Below are 24,250 nucleotides of genomic sequence, written 5' to 3'. Positions count from 1 at the left end.
GCTCAAACTCAGTCTTCAGCAGTCTAGCTTTCTTTGAGTTCGGACGTCTACTTTTTCGCACATGTCGCCTCTCGTTTGCACCGAGTGCAGTGCAGAAGTTACTGCTACCCAACTTCGTGGGTGTGAGGCCGTTCGGTGCGCGTCGATCTGCCGGCGTGCCTATCACACCGCTTGTGTTGATTTGCCCTCGGAGGCTATAAAATTACTTATTAACATTCCGAACTTAATGTGGCAATGTGATAGCTGCGTCATTGGAAATGATTCGCATTCCAAAATTGATGAGCTAAATCATAAAGTTCTAGACCTGGAGTCCCGCTTCGAAAGCCTTAATGCCAAAGTTGACCTAGCCCTGGTAAATGGAGCGGCTGTGCCCGCTGAACGCGCCTCTTCGGCTGGGGTGCATGTTGTTGCTCCCCCTGCAATGCCCACCAGCACTGGGAGCATAATGGCTACTCTGGTGCAGGCCCCAACGGTTGTCCCGAAGAAGAAGCGGATCAACCCTAATAGGCGCATTGTGGGACAAGCACCCAGTTGCGCTTAACTTCAAGTGCTTCCCACCTTGAAATACCTTCATGTTGGTAAATTCGCGACGTCTACCGAACCACATGCACTGTGCAAGTTTGTCGCAGATAAGCTGAACGTGGAGCCCAATGATTTAGTCTGTGCTAGGATGATCAAAAAGGATGCTGACATCAACGCCCTCAAGTTCGTCAATTTTAAATTGGGAGTTCCGGAGCAAAATTTCCCAACAGTCTTCAATGACGATTTTTGGCCTATGTCGGTAAAAGTCAGCCGGTTTGTTCATAGAGAGCCGGCTAAGGTTATTGACCTCCCGGCGATTCTACATTTACCGCATTCGCAATCTTCAAAAAACCCCCAGTAAGCGGCGCCGCTGGCGCCGTTACATCGTTTTCTTCTACATCGTCTCAAGCTGCAGTTCGTCACCCCGATTGCTCTCTGCTGCGCTACCAACAACAATCGGCGTGGGCGTTCATGGTAACGGCTGACTCTGTCTTCAATTCCTCCAATAATTGGCTTCGTTTGCTGATCGATATTCTTCAACAACAACAACTTTTTTCAAGGCGAGTTGTTTATTTCTTATCTTCACTTGTGGATGCCCAACAACAACAAGATGATGGTAATCGAGACGTTGGCAGCGCATCGCTTATCTTATCTCTTTTCGCTGGGCCACTCGCTGGTGCTTTCTTTTCGCCGATGGAAGATGTTTATTTACGTTTTGGACGTGTGGGTGGATCTTTGCTGCGTTTGGATGTGCCCGCAAGCTATGCGTATTGGATATGCCTCCACATGCACCAGAACCAGGAGTGCACTTTCACCATCACCGCCTTGCCGTCCAATTCCCAGTTTGGACTGTAGCTACTCGTCGTCCTCGGACCCTAATAAAAGCCTAAAAGTTCTATTCCAAAATATATCGGGAATGAGAACCAAGACCCGGATGGTATTCCTCAATTCTTCTGCCTGCGATTTTGATGTAATCATCCTTGTGGAAACGTGGCTCAATGACAAATTCAGCTCTTCTGAGTTCTTCGACCCTAATTTGTACCATGTATTTCGAAAGGACCGAGATGCATTCAGTACCCAGTGTGAGCGAGGTGGAGGTGTGATCATCGCTATCCGTCGATCTCTTCAGGCTACACCACTGCGCCTTCCGGTGGCCGACCCTTTACTGGATCAGCTTGCGGTTTCAATCCAGGGCGTCCATGGCCCGTTCGTCATCATTGCATCATACATCCCTCCGAACAGCGCATTTAGTATCTATCATGCGCATTTGGAAAACATCAGTAGTGTCTGTGCTAGAACGTCGGACCGTACCGCTTTGATGGTAGCTGGCGATTTCAACCTGAGCTCCATTGTCTGGTCTTGGGACCCGGATTCTCCTTGCATGCTACCTAGCAACGTTCACCAGAGTCATGAAATTGTAGTTTTAGATGATATTTTTAGTCTGGGCCTCTCCCAAGTAAATAATATTTTTAATGATTTATCCAAAATTCTTGATCTTATATTTTTAAATAATTTGGTTAATAGTAAAGTAGAATTATGCAATGTACCATTAAGTCCTTGTGATATGCACCACAAGCCGTTGGTAATTAATATTGAGTTTTATAGTTTTCTGCCTTCTGCTTCTCCAATTCCATATTATCATCTGAATGATACTAACTTGTCACTTATTAACGCCTCTATTTCAGCCTTTGATTGGGTTTCCCTTTTTTCGGATGGCTCAATCGATGATTGTTATACTAAGTTCTTGGTTGCCCTTTTTAATATTATTGATACTTATGCCCCTGTGAGGGTACGAAGATCCTATAGGCTTCCCTGGTATACAAAAGGTTTAAAAAATTTAAAGAATAGAAGGGATAAGCACTATAAACGATTTATAATGACAGGTGAGACTCGAGCAGGAGAGCTGTACCGGCAATTTAAGCGGGAATTTGATTTCCTTAATAAGTTCCTCTACAATCAGTATATATCCGATGTCGAAGCTAGCCTTCGATTCAATCCTAAAGCTTTTTGGCGGTTTGTTAACAGCAAAAAGTCAAAATCGGACATACCTTCATCCATATGTTATGGTAATTTAGCAGCCGACTCGGATAAGGGCGTTTCTGATCTTTTTGCAAAATACTTTGCCTCTAACTTGGAGCCGAAGGTTTCTTGGAGTGATCATGAAACTCTTCTTAGCATTGAGCCTTTTCTTAATGTGAGTAACATGGACATTTTGGACGGTGACCTAGTTGAAGCCACTGGACATTTGACCGAGTCGCTCACACCTGACGTGGACGGTATCTCCCCATTCTTTCTTAAGAGGAGTATCGCTTCTCTTTCTACTCCCCTTCAGTTGCTGTTCTCCTTTTCGCTCTAATCTGGTAGATTCCCCCAACGGTGGAAGATGACTTCTATAACGCCTATTCACAAAGGTGGCAGTAGGTGTGATGTTACCAATTATCGACCTATTGCCAAAATTTGCAATGTCGCTAAGATACTGGAGCGGATAGTAACTAATAAATTGACTTTTCTGGCTCGCAATTTCATATCCCCCAACCAGCATGGTTTTCTGCCTGGGAGGTCCACTACCACTAATTTAGCTGTCTTTTCTAAGCACTGCTTTGAAGCTTTTGAAAACCGATTTCAGGTTGATGCCATTTACACCGACTTCTTCAAAACCTTCGACAAAGTGTGTCATGCTGCCCTTCTGGCCAAATTATATAAATTAGGTATTCATTCCTGCCTATTAAGTTGGTTCGAGTCTTATCTGGCTGACCGACCTTGCCACGTTACTGTTGGAGATGCTATCTCAAGTCCATTTGTCACCTCCTCTGGTCTTCCACAAGGCAGCTCTCTTGGACCTCTTCTATTTATCATTTTCATTAATGACATCTCGTCATGCTTTCGTCATTCGCACTTTTTAATGTATGCGGATGACCTTAAAATCTATAAAGAGATTAGCTGCATTAGTGACAGTTACTTGTTACAGGAGGATATATCCAGAGTTTACTCATGGTGCTCCCGCAATCTTCTTCCATTAAACTTATCTAAGTGTTTGTTTACCCGTTACAGTAGGCGGTCTCTTGAAATCTGTACGGGTTATTCCATCAACAATTATAATTTGGCAGCTAAAGAAGAGGTGTTAGACCTTGGTGTCTTATTCGACAGCAAATTTAAATTTTCGGGTCACTTAGACTACATTTTACCTAAAGCGTATGCTATGCTGGGCTTTGTTAAGAGGCACGTGAACCAGTTTAAAAGTCCATACTCGAGCCTCAGCGTCTATGCTGCATTCATTCGGTCGAGGCTGGAATATGCCTCAATCATTTGGAACCCGGAGTGTAAAGTTCGTTCCAATAGAATTGAGCGACTCCAGAAAAAATTTTTAAAATTTGCACTTCTGCCTCTAATGTTTCAGGATCCTGTTCCTTCATACCAGAGCCGTTGCCTTCTTTTGAACGTTTGCACGTTGGAGGATCGGCGTAATCTGGCAGCGTTAACTTTTTTAAATAATTTAATTGTTGATAACATTGATTGTCCTTTTTTGTTGGGACTCGTTAATTTTAATGTTCCTCAAAGGGATCTTCGTACCTTTGCCCCCTTTCGGGTCAAGTGTCATAGGGCCAATTATCTTTTAAATGAGCCGATAGAGCGGGCTCTTCTTATTTTAATTCTTTGCCGCCTAGCCTCCGAATTGAGTGGGGCTCTAATAAGGGTGTGTTAAAACGCAAGGTAATACGGCATTTATTAAGTTTTTGTTAATTTTGTAGTTTTATTTATTAGGTGTAAAGTGTTATTATGTAGCCATGTAAGGATTTGTCCGTTGGCGAAATAAATAAATAAAACTAGTGCATTGTTTTAAATATATATGTAAATATATAAGTGCCACGCAATGAGCTCATTGAGTAAAGATCAAAAGAACGAGCATAGAAAATCAGTGAACCAAAGAAACGGCTTCTACTCTTACTTTTCAACCCTTTTTACTTTTCAGTGCTAAAATTTCTCAAATCACAGCGACAACCACAGCGAGTACAAAAACAACAACTTCTAAAAGTCCCAAAGCGGCCCCGGACACACAAACTGGAACAGATCACTACATCCAAATTAAGCGCAAGCTTAACCCGCAGCGTAATCTGGCAGGAAATAAAACAAAAATGAACCGTGTCCTGAAGATCAACGACGAACCAGAATGATCCACTAGTTACAGATTTTCCCTACTGGCGGAGGTTGAGGAAAACCAACCAGCCATACCGCAAAAAATCGCATGCCCCCTCCAATCTATATTAGGGAGAAAAGCTCGAGTGGCCTGGTCAACAAAATTGCGGCGTTGATCGGGAACGGTGACATCTTTTATGTTTTCCCACTCATCAAAGGGAACATCCATGAAACAAAGCTGCAAACCAAGACTGAAGAGCACTGCCGAATCGTGTCCAAATATCTGGACATTACCAGCTGAAAAGCAGAAAGGGCCTACAAGAGGTAGTAAGTGGTAGTAAAGGGAATCGAACCCGAAGTTACCGCCGCGGAAATGAAAACCCCCCTTAAAGAAAAGGGCTTCGCCGCCAAGAATGCTATTAATATTCTAAACCCAGATAAAAAGCCACAACCCCTCTTCAAGGTCGAGCTCGAGCCAGAAAGCAGGTCGCTGAAGAAGAACGAAGTCCACCCAATCTACAACCTGCAATATCTTTTGCATCGGAAAATCACTGTTGAAGAGCCACATAAACGCAACGGTCCAGTGCAATGCACTAACTGTCAAGAGTATGGACACACAAGGTCTTACTGCACACTTCGGGCTGTCTGTGTAGTCTGCGGGGACGCCCACAAGTCCGCTTGCTGCACTACAAACAAGGACAGTACCGTGAAGAAATGTGGAAACTGCGGAGGCAGCCATACGGCAAACTATAGAGGATGTATGGTGTATAAGGAGTTAAAGAGTCTGGAAGATCTGGAAGGGAAATTCCAATTCAGCCTAACTCTCAAAGCGCTCAACAGGTCCCAATACAGCCACACAGCAAAACGGAAACTATGATGCTTACCCTCCAACAAAGTATGATGAAGCTTATGTCATTCATGAAAACGACCATGCAAGCACTTGTATAAAACCAGAACATGGTGATACAGCTGCTCGTAGCACAACAGTCTAAATAATCTATGCATGCTCTACGAATATCAATGTAGAACGCCAATGGTGCCTAACGGCATAAACTTGAATTGTCACAATTCTTGACCGGAAACAATATTGACGTTATGCTACTGGTGGAGACGCATCTTACAAGCAAATATAACTTTCAAATAAGAGGCTACACAATCTACCGAATAGATCATTCAGATGGAAAAGCCCATGGCGGAACTGGAGTTCTAATCAGAGAACGCATTAAACACCATTTTCACAAAAGGTTTTCAGAAACTTCTTGCAGGCCACATCGGTACAAATTCAGTCAAGCAACGGAATCCTTTCAATCGCTGCCGTTTACTGCCCCCCTCGTTTCTCAATCTCTGAAGGACAATTGATGGACTTCAACAATTAACTTGGGGCCGTTTTATAGCCGCCGGGGACTACAACGCCAAACATACGCACTGTCTTGGCAGCCAAATTTTCTTGCGCGGGGACTGACTTCTGTATCAGTCAATATGACTGTTAGTTAAGTGAAAAATATTAGATTTGATACACCTCTTGTTAGTCTCGCAAAGAGAAGATTCAAGAAATAAAAGCTTGTGTGAACATCGCTTGATCTATATTCGGCGAACTGAATCCGAAACTTTCCGTCTACCGTGCGGAACCACCGATTTTTTTGTCAATCATGGCTTTTAACTGTTTTAACAAATTTATCACGATTAATCTTTCAAAAAACTGGTGGAATCTTAAGAGTAACATTCTCATCTCCCCTACTCCTCCCAGTTCCTTGAAAGTTGGTAAATAAGCTTCTTTAAAAATTTTATTATCGTTATCGTCTTAATCGCTATCGGGTCTTGTAGGTATTTCACGTATTGTGATTGATTCACTTCGGGACGTATAAACGAGAGTGTGGTTCCTGTGTTTATTAACATATTTATTGTTCTTTTCGGAGTTATATTGATCAATACATAAGTTAGGGTTAAGTGGCCCCTTCTAGTCCCCAAATATCCTGTTTGTTGCTCGAGACTGATTGCAAAAAATTTGCATCATCCTCTTGAGTTTTATGCAACTAGCCAATGGTTGACGCTGGTGTGGTTGTGTAGCCTCTGGATGTACCTGCTGCTGCTTCTCTGGATTTCCTTCTTCACCCATGGGAAGCCAAGCACCTCGTGGATTGTCTGGTTGTCGTGGTAGATGTGGGCCCCAGTGGCGATACGGAGAGCTATATTTTTAAATGTCTGGATAGTCCAAATATTAGTCTTGCTGGCCGTGCCCCAAAGTTGGATCCCTTTTTTCAAAATTGGCCGAATAATCGCCGTGTAGATTAGGATTTTTGAAGAGGTTTTCAGCTTCGACCTCCTACCCATCATACAATAGTACGCCTTTAATCTAACTTCACATTGCTTTCACTTTTTGACTAGCGTGAAGCCCAGGTATCTTGGGTTTTTAACCTGCGGGATGGGGGAGCTACTGAGGTAGACCGGTGTGCAATTTCCTAAACGGAGAAAAAATGTGGTGGCGGTGGATTAATCGTTATTCTGCGAATGGTGGCTGCCATTATGTTGGGGCTCCGTAAGAATGGAAGATCGTCCGTGTAGACTTTGAATAATAAAAGGCCCAGCGCGCTGCCTTGGGGGACTCCGGCGCGGACCACCCTGAGTCCGGAAGTGGCCTCTCCGACTCCAGGAAGAGGTAGTAAGGTCTGGGCACGTAAGTCTTCAATTTAAGCAGGAGACCGGAGTCCTAGACCCGGTCGAAGGCTTGTTTGACCGCCAGCATTACAACCAGGCAGTAATTCTTGGTTTCGAAGGCGTCCAGGATATACTGCACCACTCTGTGGCATTGGTTCCGTGGGACCGCCTGAAGCCAAACTGGTGATTAGGGATCAGACCAGCCTCATCCAGTGCTGTCAATGCTCTACTCAAAAGCACTCTTTCGAGTATTTTGGAGAGTATCGATAGAAGACTAATCGGCTTCGGGTTTCATGGTTACCTGAGCATGTTTCCAGTTGGTCGGAAAGTACCCATTCTCTAAGAATCTATTGTAAATTTTCGTCAGTATCTTGATGCTTGGAAGTGGCAGCAATATAATGCGGTTGCATTGATCCCAGCCAACCATATGCGGAGCGCTCCGAACTAGGAGTGTTAACGGACTCCCAAATTTATACCGCAAAGGTGTGTTTCCGGAGCGCTCCGAAAATGGAGCGAAAAAGGAGTCCCAATGTAGCACCTCTTCGGAGCGATTGCGGAGCTCACCGAAGAAAGATCGAAACGAGACTCCAAAAGTAGCACCTTTTCGGAGTGTTTGCGGAGCCCTCCGAAGCAAAGACTAAAAAGGGCTCCTAAAGTCGCACCGTCACGGAGCGTTTTCGGAGCTTGCTGCTCTTCTATTTTTCATCTGTTTCTCGTGCAATCTTCCGTGCGTTTTGTTTTCTTTTCTTTTTGTGCGTTTTGTTCTTCTTTTATGCAAGTTAGTCAGTGCAAATTTTCGGTTCCACGTGGTGCGTGCGTTTTTAAAATTTATTGATTGTTTTGTGGTTACACAAATTGTTAAAAATGTCCAAACGAAGACTCGTAGAAAAACAATCTAATAGAATAATTGATTCGCTAACTGACAACAGCAACGTTCGAAATGAAACAATCATTGAAGCAAGCGGGGATTTATTGACAAATAATATTGTCTCAGACCCCGTTTTCACCATAGAAAGTGCTGAAGGGGTAAATTTCAGCGATATCTCGGGCGCAGAAGATGAGGAGTACGAAAGAGTAGACGATTGCGAGTCATACGGATTCTCGTCAAAACTAAAGGAAGAGTTAGCTGAGTGGTCAATATTATTTAATATTTCAGGATCTGCCATTAATGGGCTTTTAAAAATTTTACGTCGCTATGGCTTTGAGTTAAGTGCCGACTATCGATCCCTTAAAAAAACTCCAAGGCAAGTGCCTAGCGTTGTGATGGGAAGTGGAAGTTATTTTCATTACGGTGTCAATGATTGCTTAACAGATTTCTTTGAAAAAAATACATTTCCAAAAAAAACCATAAGGCTTAATGTCAATGTAGATGGACTACCTTTATATAACATTTCAAAGCAGCAAGTGTGGCCTATTTTAATTAATGTGAACAATACTTCCCCAGTGCTTGTTGCGGGTGCTTTTGTGGGTGATAGCAAGCCTCCAAACGTTGATGACTTTGTTTCAGACTTCGTTTCGGAAATGAAAGAACTATTTCAAAATGGGTTTACTTATAAATCGGAAAATTTTGAAGTGCAAATAAGAGCATTCATTTGTGATGCACCGACGCGTTCGTATATGCTTGCTGTCAAAGGTCATTCCGGTTATTTCAGTTGCGTTAAGTGTCACCAGCTTACAAGAATAGAATTATTTTCAAGCCTGAAATATCGCCGTTACGTACTGACGAGGAATTTCGAGCAAAAAAAAACACAAAGTATCACAAGATTAATGGCGCATTAAAAATTGAAGAGTTGCCAATAAATATAGTTGACACATTCGCGTTGGACTATATGCATGTAGTTTGTCTCGGTATAGTAAAAACATTGATGGTGGCATGGCTAAAAGAAAAAGGTCAAGACTATTCTCTCACAACAGAAAAAATAGTCCTTCTCAATGAAAACTTATTATCATTAAAAAATAGCATGGGAAAAGAGTTTAACAGGAAACCCAGAAATACTTCTGAACTAGAGCGATGGAAAGCGATTGAATTTCGGCAATTTCTTTTGTACACCGGTCCAGTGGTACTTAGAAATGTATTGACAAAGGCACGTTATGAACATTTTCTGCAGTTAAGCGTTGGCATTCGTATACTTCTTAGTCCAGAATATTGTATTACGAAAAATGCGTGTGCCAAAGCACCGCTTTACAGCTTTGTGGATTTATTGACCACTCATTACAGTCCCATTTTTTTAAAATATAATTTCCACTGCTTGCTACATCTCTCTGACGAGGTTCTTTTATATAGAGATACATTAGATTCTTTTAGCGCATTTAAATTCTTATATAAAGTGAAACAAATGGTTAAAAACGGAACAAAACGGAGCAGCCAAATTTATAATCGCATTGTTGAAATGAGCGTTAACTGTCCAAAGAGAACACAACTTTTCAGTTCTATTTTAAAAAAAAGATTCGCGTGGTAATATAATTTCAATTCAGGCAAATACACTTTTCTATTCTATACATTTTCCTAATAATTTTTATATGGTGGGATCACACATTTTAAAAATAAAATTAATCGAGCAAGGAACAAACTGCTTAGTTGTTCAGTCAAACCAAGTATTAAATCTAGAAGATTTTTTTTACGAGCCATTAAAGTCCAGTTTGGTACATTTATTTTGTTCACAGTCACTTATGTTAAGTGACGAAAATTGTACACATAGCGTTTCAAAAATTGAAAAAAAATATTACCCCTTAGCAACAATAGGTTATTTATTTTTGCTGCAGTAATTCATCATCATGAATAAATTCACCGAATTTTTTATGTACGACACTGATGAGGACAACATCATGTCAAATAAATTACCCACAACATCGAAATTCAATGGTAAGTGTATCATATATATTATATTATATGGTACTTATAATCCATAATTACCATTTCTTGCTTTTAAGATGACCAAGAGAATATGCCATTAAATGATTCTCATAGTTTGGACCCCAATAGTAACTCGACGAGACTTGAACACACTGGTAAGATAGTTAATGGTATTAATTAAAATTTAAATAATATAGTATGTGAAATGGTTCCTCTTTTACAGATTTGCTGCAAGAAATTTTAAAAAATACCATCGAAATTAAGAACACATTAAAAGGTTTGCTTCACTTTGTTTAAAAAACTTATTTATTAAAAAAAATATAACTTATGAACTTCATTTCTTTCAGACTTAACCCATCGAGTTTAAAAGCTCGAAGATGATAATAAAAAAATGCACTCTCGCCAACTGACAGAGCTGACAATGACAAAAAAGTTGATAACGCCAAAAAAAGAAACGCCCATTCTGCAAAGTCCGTTTAAAACAGTCGAGGCGTTTGAGAAGCTCGAGGAAGAATTAAAAAAATCGCCTGAGCTTAGCGACAGACTTCAAAATGAAATTATCCGGCAAGAGGCAAGCGATCCGTCAAAATTTATTCGAATAATATGGCGCAAAATTTTGAATGACGACGTCGCATCGCATTACTCCTGGAAAGGGACACCGAAAAAGAAAGCTATTGATGTGATGGCAATCACCAACGCATTGATGGGAGCATTCAACATAAAATTTGTAGGAGCAAACAAAGAATTTGGTCGAGGCAGCGCAAAATGGTTTCGACGCCAAAAGAACGGAATTTAAATAAACTTAACAAAAAAATTTAACAAAATGTAGTTTAATTAAAAATATGTTTAAATGTTCATTACTAATTGAATTACTTATCATTCCTATATAAGCTGGGAGCATTTTGAGAAACCGTAGGGACTCCTCTACGGAGTATTTTATGTGCACAAAGAAGGACTCCTCTACGGAGCATTTTAGGTGCACAAACACAATCCCAAAGTACTCCGCCTAGGTTATCTTCGGATGATTTTAGGACTCCTTTTCTTAATAATTGGAAGCAAAGAAAGGAGTCCGCACGGAGTCCCTGCGGTTTATCTAAGGGAGCATTCTGGGACTCCGAAATTACTCATTCTAGGAGTGCGCAGGGCACACCATTTTCATATATTTTGTAATGGCACTTTTCTCCCAAAAACATGCTCTTACGGACACTTTTAGGAGCGTCCCTAGGAGGCTTTGCGCTCCGCACAGGGAGTCCTAACGGAGCACCGTGCGGACTCCGCTGGTTAGCTGGGATGCTATCATTGTTGTTATTCAACACTGAAATCTGGGCGGCTGTCTCCTCTTCCGTCACAGGTGGAATTCTGTCGTCGCCTCGTGTGGGCTCTGCCAAGAGTCGTTCAGTTTCTGATGCCTCTTCTGATCACGCGACGCGTCACAGATTGTTTGGTGAGTCACCCTGTTCCAACTATTTAACGAAACGGTCGAACCCTTTCTTCCTCAAGTCCGCCAAGAGTTCAGATCGCCACTTGGAGACTCTATTCAGGTTGGTCTTGTCCCTCGGGCTTCTGGACAGTATCCAGACCCGCCTGAGTCGCCACTTTTCCAGCTTGAGAGCCATGACGTATGGATTCTAAAAATGGATATCCCTGTCAGTGGCTCTCGGGCGGTTGGAAAGCCTTGGAGCTGCCTCCGCTGCCGCAGCTAAGATTTGTAGTCAGTTCCTCTACGGCCGCTTTAATTTTAGAACCACATTTCATCGGAAGCCTCACAGCGTTAGCGCCGGACTCCAACCGAGCAACATGTTGCACGAAATGCGCATCGCAATCGCAAAACCGGTGGAGCAGAGAATCCAACTGATCATCCAGCATAGTTTCACTCTTCGGAATATCCTTGTGGGCAGAGGAAGTGGAGTGATCTTCGTTGGACATGTGAACCGCCTCGACACACGACCCATCCAAGTTAAGTTTTCTGCAGCAACGGCAGGCCGGTTAAAAGCTAAAATGGCCCAACACACAGCAGCTCATAAACATGACTATAGCTCCGATTTTTAGTGGGACCGCAGAAGAACATCAACATAAAATCCGTCTATTGCAAAGCCGTTATCGCCAATACTAGACACCGCCATGAATGACTTGCACCTCCGAAGCTGCAGCTGAATCGCCAGACGGGAAGTGATCACGCACCTGGGATGCTCGGCATAGAACAAGGGATCCAGCGCGACTCCGGTCAAAAATTTTCGCTGTAGGCAGCAAATATATATATACCCGCTGCGACCCTGAGCAACTAGTGCAATAGCAGTGGACGACAAAGAAACTACAGGCTCGGCGCCCTTCGCTTTCACAACTGCAACAATAAGCAGCGAGACACTCAACTGCAACAATAAGCAGCGAGGCACCCTGTTCCAACTATTCAACGAAACCGTCGAACCCTTCCTTCCTCAAGTCCGTCAAGAGTTCAGAGCGCCACTTGGAGACTCTATTCAGGTTGGTCTTGGTTGGTCAGCATGAGAGCCGTGACGTATGGATTCCAAAAATGGATATCCCTGTCAGTGGCTCTCGGGCCCGTTTGGAGACACTTCCGACAAAAACCGAGTCGCCTGCCCTCACCAAGGCGGATATCAGGACGCATTAACATAAATCGGGGGCATGCAGACATTACATGGAACCATCAACCGCATAAAGTACAGGCAGTGGGAAGCGAATTGGTAAAAATAAAGGATGAACTACTGTTATTTGCATCTCGACGCCTTCTCGCCTAAGGTCCCGGGGCGTATGCAGCCATGGCTACGTCCATAGCCTCCAGCGTCCTGCATCGCTGCCCCGAAAATTCGGCCATCGACTCCCAAGTAGGAATGGCGTCTGAACTTGAGGAGTTTTGACTCTCCTTCTACTTATCCTGGGTAGCTGAGTCCAACCTTTGAAACAGAACCTGGACGATGATGCAGCTGGCGATCTGATTTGACGGCGATCTGATTTGAAAATTCTTAAAGGCATTGAATTGTTCCTAAAGACCTCGAAGAGCTGCTTTTGAGCCTTTTGCCAACAGACTGAGACACAGAATCTTGTTTTTATGTTACTGTCATAATTAGTCATAAGTCATAATTCACATCATAATTCTCGTCGGAGACTTCCAAAGAACGAACTGCTTCGAAAGCGGACTCCCGAAAACAAGATCGCAACTTTTTCAGCTTTTCCACCTTACTAATACGAGGATTGCTGCCAACGATTGTAGAGACGATCGAGTAGAATTCAGCCCCTTCCGAGTATTCACCGCTGAAGGTAGGGAGAGGCAGAGGAGGCGACGCTTGAAAACTTTGACTTTACCCTGGGTCAATTCGAGAAGAGCGAAGGGTCGTCTCGTTGCTACGATCTCCGAAACAGTCCATCAGAGGTCACAACTGAACTGCGAAATGTCCAAATCCTCAAGCTTCCCGTGGATGGCCTTGAAGTCGCTGAACATGGTGACTATCTGGCCATATCACACGTGAAGCATGGCATCATCCATCTTGGAAACAGGCTGAAGAGCTCCTTGGATCCTCTGAAAGTTCTGGAGAATACCAACGGCTTACTTACCAATACCAATACTTCGGGTTGGAATGAGTGCTCCTGTGACTGCGCCGATAGAGTTCATACTTAATTATATTAAGTTCCGAACAACCCGAAGTTAATAATTCCGCCGCCAGAATTTCATCGCTCAAAATTTATAGCGGAATTGTGGAACGAATATACATATATATGAAGTTATGTGCGAGCGAATGCACTTTCGTTGTGGAACGTATTCACTAGTATGTATGAAGCATAGGCTTCATACGTATAGGCGCGGGCGAATGCACTTTCGTTGTGGCACGTAAGTACGTACTTATGGCACGTAAGTACGTACTTATGGCACGTACTTATGCACTTGTGAACTGCCATTTATGTCTATGTATAATTAATTATATATTATAATTTGTTTATTATTATAAACAAACTGTTTTCTTATTAAACGCATATGAAAATTGTTCGCAACAACACTGTTTATGAAATTGTTTTGTTTTGTTGTTTGTTAAAGTAATTTGTTAAGTATATTAACGATCACGTCGGGGTTCACCAATGTTTGGTCAATGATAGTTTTCAACGCCGATAAATAAAAATGCAAATTATATTTAATTTTAAACGTTATACAAATATTTATTTGGCTGCTAGATATTTAGATAATGAACGAGAGTGCACCAACCTTAGTAGCTGAGCGGATTGTTGCTAGCTTGAGATGCCGAATTAGTTGAAGCCGAGCGGCCGAAAAGCTTCCGAGGCTTGCGGGAAATTCGGCTTGCGACCAACAATGCTTACGTTATTAATTAATTATTTAACCTAACAGTTACTTGCTGCCTTTCTTTTTGCTCTTTATTTATTAAATTTTCTATGTTTTTCTTATTTTTATTAATATATTTTCTTCCATTCCCACGCATAGCAGCCGCCTGGGCATTACAGTGCGCCGCCTAATAAATGTTAATGTATATATATTACTTTTATTCTTTTAATATTTCCATCGACTTAAAACCTTCCCTTCCTAAACGGCCGCCTCATGAGAGGGAGAACTTCCTCTCATGCTAAAAAGCCGCTCTGTGCAATACAGTGCACCGCTTAATACATGCGAATGAAAAAAATACCTTATTTGAATTATAAATCTTGTCCTCGAATTTCTAGTCCGCAGCATCTTCTCCCACTGTATCTGAACCGATCGAACCACTCACTCCTCATTTATATTTGCTCGAATCTGTCGACAACAGCTGCCGTTCAGCCATGATCGGGCGTTTCGGTGCTGTTCGGTACGCATCTAACCATCGACACCCACAAAGTCTGCCGACAGCCGGCCGTTCGATCGAACTATTCGATGCAGACTCGAACCGTCGGTATCCAGCCGTTCGTCGACGTTTGACACAAGCCCTTTGCTGCACTAGAACTTTAACAAATTCACAAACATTGCCATTTTTCTTTAAATTAAAGTTTTAACTAAACTCTTCCACTTATTAACCACGTTCTGTGTTTATACCTCTTGATTAATTATTTTCATCCTGCCGTTTTTCGGCTTCGGAATTTATGCACTTGTTTATTTCTCCTTCACCTTTCCTTGCCTGTGGTTCGAATTACCGGTTTTATTTTTACTGATTACTACACTCTTCGATTGCTGTTTTATTTAATACATTCCTTTACTCTTTCTGTATGATTCAATGTACTTCATATATTTGCATTTAATCTTATTTTATTCCAACTTATTTTCCACTTCATTGCACCCACTTTACCATACTCTACTCACTCTTACGTAATAAAGATAAAGAAAATGTTGTAGATCCTTGTCATCTCAGATGCTTCCTTAATCCTGGGTTTGGGAGCCCGGTTCTATGATTAAGAATGGGACCTGTGTTTAATAATATTTCTAAAACTCAATTCTTTATTTTAATATTCGTCTCTAAATACATAAATTTCTACATGCACTTATGCTGACCCAGCGGAATGGAATGGAAATTGGAGCTGATGTTTAAGTAGGACTTGGATCTGAAGTGATTTCGATGTTTTTGTTTGGTTGGCAACTTTATTGGCAATAAAATATTTGGTTGCTAGATGTTTGGCTGCCCTGGGGTTTTGGTGGGGAGCCGCCGAGGGAATTGCTTAGGCGTTAACTCGCGTATTCTCGCTGCCGGGGCGTAACACCAGGGCGTAACCGCGCATACGCGCCAACGGGCCTAGATCGCAGCGCTTTAGTTCACAATTCGGCCTATCCTTGTCTTGCTCCGACTTCATTTGTCTTCCGCTGCTGCTAGTCTAGCCGCACTTTCTAAACACGGAGTTGCCGCCCAGGAAACTTTTGAATTTCACGTCGTCTCTGCCTTCCCGCGACGCCCCCCTCGCTGCTCCTTCTGCCACGCATCTAGGACTCTTGGCTTTGCATTCTTCCCATCCCCCCGTACTGACCATTATAATACTCCTTTCGCTTGACTGCAACCTCAACCCCTGCCATTACTTCGCCCCAGGCCACCTGTCTCGGCGTGTGGGAATACTACAGTATTGTGTTAATAACTTGGTCCTTTTAAGTAAACCCAGTCTTTTGCCACGTGTTCGTGTTACATCTGGTGTCGGTCAAGGAAGCTGGACTCTTACTTTTCACACTATTCATTATATCCTTGCAGAGGGTACTATAATTTTGTCCAAAAGTGTGCAACGCAGTGAAGGAGACATCTCCGAACCTATAAAGTATTTTCTTGATCACGATCACCTCCTCCTCTTTAAAACTGAGAGACTAGTTTACGTAGAAACAGACAGACGGACATGCTCATATCAACTCAGGAGGTGATCGTGATCAAGAAAATACTTTATAGGTTCGGAGATGTCTCCTTGACTTCGACTATCGACTTGAAACTTTGCACACACCCTTCTTCCCTTTGCACGCAGTATATAAGTCGGAACGGCCTGAAATGGTATAACTTTGGTGTTTTTATAGTTAGAGAGTTCACGAGAGCTATTTTTGGCAAAATAATACGACATGCCAAATTTCATAAGGATCGGCCGACTATATTTTATAGCTGCCATATAACTGAACGATCGAAAATGACCCAACTTTCGTGTTTTTGAAGATAGAAAACTGGAACTTGGTACACATTCTATTTTTGGTCAGTTAATCCGATCAACCAAATTTCAAAGATCTTTCAAATAAAGATCGGTCGACTATATCTTATAGCTGACATATAACTGAATGATCAGAAATGGTTTTTAATAGAAATACCAACTTTGGTATTTTAAAAGATAGAAGCTTAGGACTTTTTTATACCCTTGCAGAGGGTATTATAATTTTGGTCAAAAGTGTGCAACGCAGTGAAGGAGACATCTCTGACCCCATAAAGTATATATATTCTTGATCAGGATCACCTCCTAAGTTGATATAAGCATGTCCGTCTGTCCGTCTGTCTGTTTCTACGCAAAGTAGTCTCTCAGTTTTAGAGCTATCAACTTGAAACTTTGCACACACCCTTTGTTCAAGCATTGAACACTATTTTTTATAGAAATTCTTAAGTAAGAGTTTCAAGGGATCGGACCCATGGAGATATGAGATAACAGCATGGTGTAAAACCGATCCCCTGCAGCCTAACACAAACACATACATAAGTGGTGCGCTTATCGCACTTGAGAAAAGGTCGCATAGCATGTCAGCGTGCAGTGCGTTGATAAGTAGTTTTAAATAGATTTAAGATTTTCTTGTATCTTACTTATAAGAGAATTGTACAGAATAAAATCAGTTTCTAAACGGAATTCATTGGAGTAAGACCTATTTATTTGGGGCTCCTCTTAACACCCTTCTTTCCTTTGCACGCAGTATATAAGTCGGAACGGCTTGGATCGGCTGACTATATCTGTTTGGAAACTATCGCTTAGTAATTAAGTTTTGCCATCTTTATATTTTTGACTTAAGATAAAAACAATGTGTACACACTAGAAATAAGCAGCACCTATGGCAACATTGCCAATTTTCTTCAAGTACCAATAAGACAGCGAAACAAGCAAGAACAATAAAACATACAGTCCACTACAAAAAAAGGCTCTACGCATTTAGGATCATTGTTTGGTCCTACGAACCGGATGTTTTTGTTGTTTTCTGTACATTGGCTCTCACGGTAATTGTTCTTCAATGGAGCAATTAAAAGCATTGGTGAAGGGACGCGCCAGACTAAAGGCCAATATCACACGGAGCTTGGCTTGGGCTGAGGACGCGCACCAATCAGACGCCACACCGGCGGAGGTGTCTTCGCGGCTGGAGCATCTCAACACAACATGGAAGGAGTTCATTCGATTTGGTGACGAAATAGCTGTTCTAGACGAGGTAGACGGCTATGTGGATCCGGAGCCAGACAACGCTTTCTACGAGGGAAAGTATCTACGGGCGCATTCATTACTTTCGGCGATGGCAGTTACAAGACCTAGCCCATCCACTGTGAGTAGCGAGAACGGCAGCCATGGGCTGCAAATCAACAACGACGCAATAATTAGTTTGCTACAACAACAACAACAATTGTTCGAAAAGTTGGCGGCAGATCGAGCCACTGCACAATTGCCAAGACCTACAAGAGGTGACGTCAGTGCGGCGAATGCAGGTACCGCACAATTCGTAGAGGCATCAGCACAAAGCGAATTGCTTTGCGACATCTAAATATTACGGATGCAGCTTACAACACAGCGTGGGAGCGACTGAACGAAAGATATAATCGTCCACGGCACATCGTGAATTCATTTATGGAGCAGTTTATGAAGCTGCCAACAACAACAAAGTCTGATGCAGCAACCTTGCGGAAGGTGTCAGACAGCGCAAACGAAATCGTGCGTGGTTTGGATGCCATTAAGGAAACAGGACGAGACTGTTGGATCATCTACCTGGCGTTTGAAAAACTGGACGCAGCTACTCGACGTAGGTGGATCGAGCGCAGTGTGGAGTCAGACTCACCCACACTAGAGGAATTCTTCAAATTCTTGGATGCGCGTTGTGAGGAGCTGGAGCTAAGCAAACGCGAAACAACTGGAGGTAAAACGACAGCCTCTATTGGTGACAAAACAAAGAAGGTCACACATTCGTTGGTTGCGCTTGATGGAAACAAGTACAGCAAATGCTATTCTACAGAACATCGTCTGTATGGATGTCCACAATTTTTGGGTATGTCTGCAGGACAGAGAATCTCGTTTGCCAAGGAGAAATCGCTATGCTACAATTGCCTGAAGCCAGGTCATGGGATCAGAAGATGCAAGTCAACGTTCAACTGCACAAAATGTAAAGCTCAGCACCATTCACTATTGCATCTGCAAGGTACGCAACACGCAATTGGTACAATCGCTCAAACTGGTGAGGATCAGGATGATCCCAACGCGAACATCTCACCGGGGACTATTAGTCACATAGCACAAACAGAAGGCTCCGCAGCAATTGTATGTGCACAAGGCACTGCAAGTGCAACGCAATCAAATGGATGGAACAGAAGCACCCTGCCTCGGCTATGGTCAACGTTCAAAACGCAAACGGGGATTTGGTAACATGCCGACTCCTTTTGGACACAGGCTCAGAACTGTCATATGTATCTGAACGCTTTATACACGCACTTGGTTTGGCTCGTACGCCATCCCGCATATTGGTCACTGGGATTTCATCGATTAAAGCAGACACAACAAGGGGATGCAGCACCCTACGCATCCAATCCCGTATATCAGAGGATCAACTGGTAGTCCAGGCTCACGTGCTTGGAAAGATCACCTCATCATTGGAAAGGCAGAGCATCGACGCGTCTGCACTACAAGTCTTCAACGATCTACAACTAGCAGATTCACAATTCAGTACAAGTGGTCCAGTCAATATTCTTTTGGGCAGCGAGCATGTTTGGAGTGCTATTACTGGGAGAAAGATATTTGACAACAAAGGCAAGCTAATCGCTATTTCATCAATCTTTGGATGGGTGATTACATCACTGTTTGCACCACGGGCGAGCAACACTATGGCCCTCACAACAACAGTCGACATTGATGCCACTCTCAGACGATTCTGGGAGCTGGAAAGCATTCATCGCAAGGCAGAAGTTCAACCTGAGGACAAAGAGGTCGAGGAGCACTTTCTCAACACCCACGCTCGGGACGATAATGGCAAATACATCGTGGAGCTTCCTTTTACATCATCAGATCCTGAGTTTGCAGATACCCTTCAAGGAGCCTTACAGCGGTTCAAATCGGTTGAACGCCGTTTATCACAAAATCATCAGCTACGTAAGGATTATGTAAACTTCATGAGGAAATATCAAAGTCTAGGACACATGCGAGAAATCTCACCGAGCGAAATTCCCAACGAAAGGAGTTTCTATCTACCTCATCATCCTGTATTGGGTCGGAAACTCAGAGTAGTCTTCGACGGCTCATACCGGGACGCCAAAGGCAAGGCGTTAAATGACACACTCTCGATCGGACCCAGTATTCAGCGAGACCTGTTTGCTGTGTGCCTGCGGTTCCGTATGCACAAATACGTATTTTCAGCGGACATTGTCAAAATGTTCCGTCAAATCTGGGTGAGCGAAAAACATAGAAACTTTCAGAGAATCGTATGGCGAGAGGATCCATCAGATCCCATCAAGCACTTCACACTTTGTACGGTGACGTATGGAACATCATGCGCACCATTCCTAGCAGTTCGAGTACTGGAACAACTGGCTGCTGACCACCAGAAGGAGTTTCCAACTGCGGCCAAAAACTTGATGGAAGACTTCTATGTGGATGACGTTCTCACTGGATCCAATAGTGAGGATGAGCTGCAACGCAATCGGGACGAACTCGTCCAACTGATGTCCTGTGCTAAGCTAGAGCTCGGGAAATGGGTATCGAATACCAAATACATTGTATCGGAGGATAACACGGATTCCTCACACTCATCAGTAAAGGTTCTAGGGCTGCATTGGCACCCTAAGAAGGACACATTGTCGTACAATGTGAATCTAGCAATCTATCCATGAATCTAGTCCATGCTGCACCAAGAGGCAAGTGTTGTCGGATGTGTCACGCACATTCGACCCCCTCGGTCTATTAGCACCAACCGTAGTTCAATTTAAAATACTATTTCAAAAACTATGGCTGTTGAATTTGAATTGGGACGACGAACTTCCGAAAAAGTTAACCGACAAGTGGCTCAAATGGCGAGCAGATTAAGAAAACCTACCACAACTCCAGATACCATGCTTGGTCGAGAGCGACACCGACAAGATTGAATTGCACGGATTTTCAGACGCATCCACTAAAGCATACTCAGCCGTAGTGTACAGCCGGTTAAGGACGATGGAACCATTTCGGTAGCCATACTTGCAGCAAAAACAAGGGTGGCACCTTTAAAGCAACAATCTCTGCCACGCCTGGAACTATGCGGTGCACTTCTTCTAAGCCAACTTTTGCAATCCATCAAGGCTGGATTAAAACACAAGTATTTGACTATCTATGCATGGAGCGACTCCACAATAGTCCTATCATGGCTGGCGTACTCACCAGCCCAACTTAAGACGTTTGTTGGGAACCGCACCGCCGAGATCTTGGAAACCATACCTAAGCATGCTTGACGGCATGTGGACTCAAAATCGAACCCAGCGGATTGTGCATCCCGAGGCTTGGGAGTATCCGAGCTCATTGACTTCGAATTGTGGTGGAAGGGTCCTTCATGGCTGAGGGACCAGGATCTATTTTTGGTAAAGTTGAACTATTCACACAACTATTCTTCACTTTCAGACAAACGCATACAAAGTGAGATCAAAGCTAACTGCCTTGCTGCGCAGGTAATTGTCACAACGGACAATCCTTTGGATAAGCTTCTAAATCGCAACTCATCTTGGCTGAAGCTTATACACACGCTCGGTTATGTTTTGCGATTCATTCATCGCATGAAACACCCGTCTTCAAAACAAACATCAACTTCTCTCACCTGTGACGAGATCAAGTCGGCTAGAATTCGATGGCTGCAACACGCTCAAGCTGGTTTTCAACAGGACTTCCAGCTACTACTCGCAAACAAGCCTCTAGGAAACCAATCAAAATTGGTAAATTTCTCACCGTTCATCGATAAGGACAATCTGCTCAGAGTGGGAGGACGAATCCAACACTCACAGTTGTCGGCAGAGGCAAAACATCCCATTTTGCTTCCAAAGGCTCATCGGATCACCTAAGAACATAAGCACCGAGTCAACCTGCATCCTGGAGTCTCATCTCTCTTCGTCATAGTCCGGCAACGATTTTGGATTTTCGGTGCACGGAACCTGATACGCAAAATAACACACAACTGTTTGGCGTGCTTTCGACAGAGACAACATACAATGCCAGCGTACGTATAACGCAAGCACTGCCATTCGTAAACACTGGATGCGACTATGCAGGACCAATTCTTTTGAAGGACGCTAAGGTGCGCAAGCCGCGCATCAGCAAGGGATACATATGCCTATTTGTATGTATGGTTACATTGGCGATCCATCTAGAACTCGCCACCGACTTATCCACGGAAACATTTCTGGCGGCATTGAGACGATTTTTCTCAATACGAGGCAAATGTACACGCATGTACAGCGACAACGGAACAAATTTCATCGGAGCCAGGCGATCCCTGGATGAAATGCAGCAGCTACTGAACTCAACACAGCACAAGGATCACGTAGCGAACTCACTAGCAGACGAAGGTATCCAATGGACCTTCATCCCACCTCGTGCTCCACATTGGGGAGGAAAGTGGGAATCAGCAGTTCGATGTGTTAAACTGCATCTTCGACGAGTCATTGGCAGCAGCACACTAACACATGAGCAAATGCGCACCTTGCTGGCTCAGATCAGTGCGGTGGTCAACTCACGACCCTTATGCTACACGTCGGATACAGATAGCAACTATCTGTCACCAGCCCATTTCCTGATCGGGCGACCATTTACGACGATCCCGGAGGTGGATCTTGGCCACATTCCTGTGGGCCGTTTGCGATACTGGCAGAGTATCCAATCGATGTACCAAGGCTTCTGGAAACAATGGCACCAGGAGTACCTGACGAGTCTTCAGCAGCGACCAAAGTGGACCAAGGAAACCCCCAACATCAACATCGGCAGCGTTGTGCTCGTCAAGGAGTCCAACACACCACCAGCATCATGGCACCTGGCGAGGGTGATCGAAACCTACCCAGGAAAGGACGACGTCGTGCGAGCAGTAAGGCTCAAGATGGCAACAGGAGAATTGACCCGGCCAATAACGAAAATTGCAGAACTACCTCATTCAGAAACCGTGTTTCAGGGTGGGCCGGGATGTTTGGAAACTATCGCTTAGTAATTAAGTTTTGCCATCTTTATATTTTTGAATTAAGATAAAAACAATGTGTACACACTAGAAATAAGCAGCACCTATGGCAACATTGCCAATTTTCTTCAAGTACCAATAACACAGCGAAACAAGCAAGAACAATAAAACATACTTTTTTGTCCACTACAAAAAAAGGCTCTACGCATTTAGGATCAATATCCTATAGCTGCCTTATAACTGATTGATCGGAAAAGGTATAACTTTGGTGTTTTTAGAGAGTTTAGTTAGAGAGTTAAAATTTTAGGTGAGAGCTATTTTTGGCAAAATAATACATGTCGAATTTCATAAGGATCGGCCGACTATATCCTATAGCTGCCATATAACTGAACGATCGGAAATGGTTTTTGGTAGAAATACCAACATTGGTATTGTTAAAGATAGAAGTTTGGGACTTGTTTTAAATTTTGTAATATAATAAATTGGGTTATATTATCATATTCTCATAAGGATCGGCCAACTATATCCGATATATATCCGGTTTTAACTGCAAGGGTATATAAACTTCGGCTCCGACCGAAGTTAGCTCCTTTCTTATTTTTATATATTTTATTGTAATTAATTGGTTTTATGATGATATTCTCATAAGGACCGGCAAGCTTTATCCGATGTTTGCGATATATATCCGCTTTTAACTGCAAGGGTATATCAACTTCGGCTTCGCCCGAAATTAGCTTTCCTTTCTTGTTAACGATATAAAAATGGTAAAAATGTGTCAACCACCGTGGTAGGACTACTAACGGAGGTTCTGCTAACTCAGATCGAGCCCCAACTTATGATGAAAACGAATGAATTGGTCGAATGAATCTAGGCAGCTCTATCTTTTATGTCGGTAAGTAAACATGGAATAACTTTGAGAAAAAAGTGATGTATTTTTATTCAGTTTGTTCCCTTAAAATTTTTTGGGCTAGTTTTTGAAAACAATATCAATCAAGTGGCCACCTTTATTAGCATTTACAAAATTCCTCCTGGATCATCGTCTTGACCGTCCGGTTCGCTCTTTCCGTGGGATTTTTAGCCAATAGTATGGCAAGGCAATCCCCCATCCCTTCCTCGGAGCAGGCCACTTTCAAGAGACCAACAAGAATTTGTTACAATAAAGACGATGTGCAAGTAAGTGATGAAATAGATGTTATCGCTGTTTTAGGTTTAATCATTTTGCTCAAAATTGCAAACAAGCTGATCAAAAATGTAGTAGCTGTTAGAGATCTGCAGGAATACAT

General features: G+C 43.0%; 2 protein-coding genes across 2 annotated transcripts; both read left to right on the top strand.

The window, feature by feature from the left end:
* Nucleotides 1-17,822: 17,822 nt before the first annotated feature.
* On the top strand, nt 17,823-20,670 carry LOC138926888 (uncharacterized). Its single transcript, XM_070282494.1, has 3 exons — nt 17,823-18,261; nt 18,357-18,989; nt 19,388-20,670. The coding sequence occupies exons 1-3, from the start codon at nt 17,823-17,825 to the stop codon at nt 20,668-20,670; spliced, it is 2,355 nt and encodes a 784-aa protein (XP_070138595.1).
* A 1,580-nt stretch (nt 20,671-22,250) lies between these two features.
* On the top strand, nt 22,251-22,997 carry LOC122322130 (uncharacterized). The gene has a single exon (XM_043213570.1). It carries the CDS (start codon nt 22,251-22,253, stop codon nt 22,995-22,997), a length of 747 nt encoding a protein of 248 aa, XP_043069505.1.
* The last annotated feature ends 1,253 nt before the right edge of the window (nt 22,998-24,250 follow it).

The sequence above is a fragment of the Drosophila bipectinata genome, chromosome 4 (assembly GCF_030179905.1).
Source record: "Drosophila bipectinata strain 14024-0381.07 chromosome 4, DbipHiC1v2, whole genome shotgun sequence".
Taxonomy (NCBI): Eukaryota; Metazoa; Arthropoda; class Insecta; order Diptera; family Drosophilidae; genus Drosophila; species Drosophila bipectinata.
The sequence above is the reverse complement of the archived record's forward strand: the minus strand, read 5'-3'. Positions and strand labels throughout refer to the sequence as shown.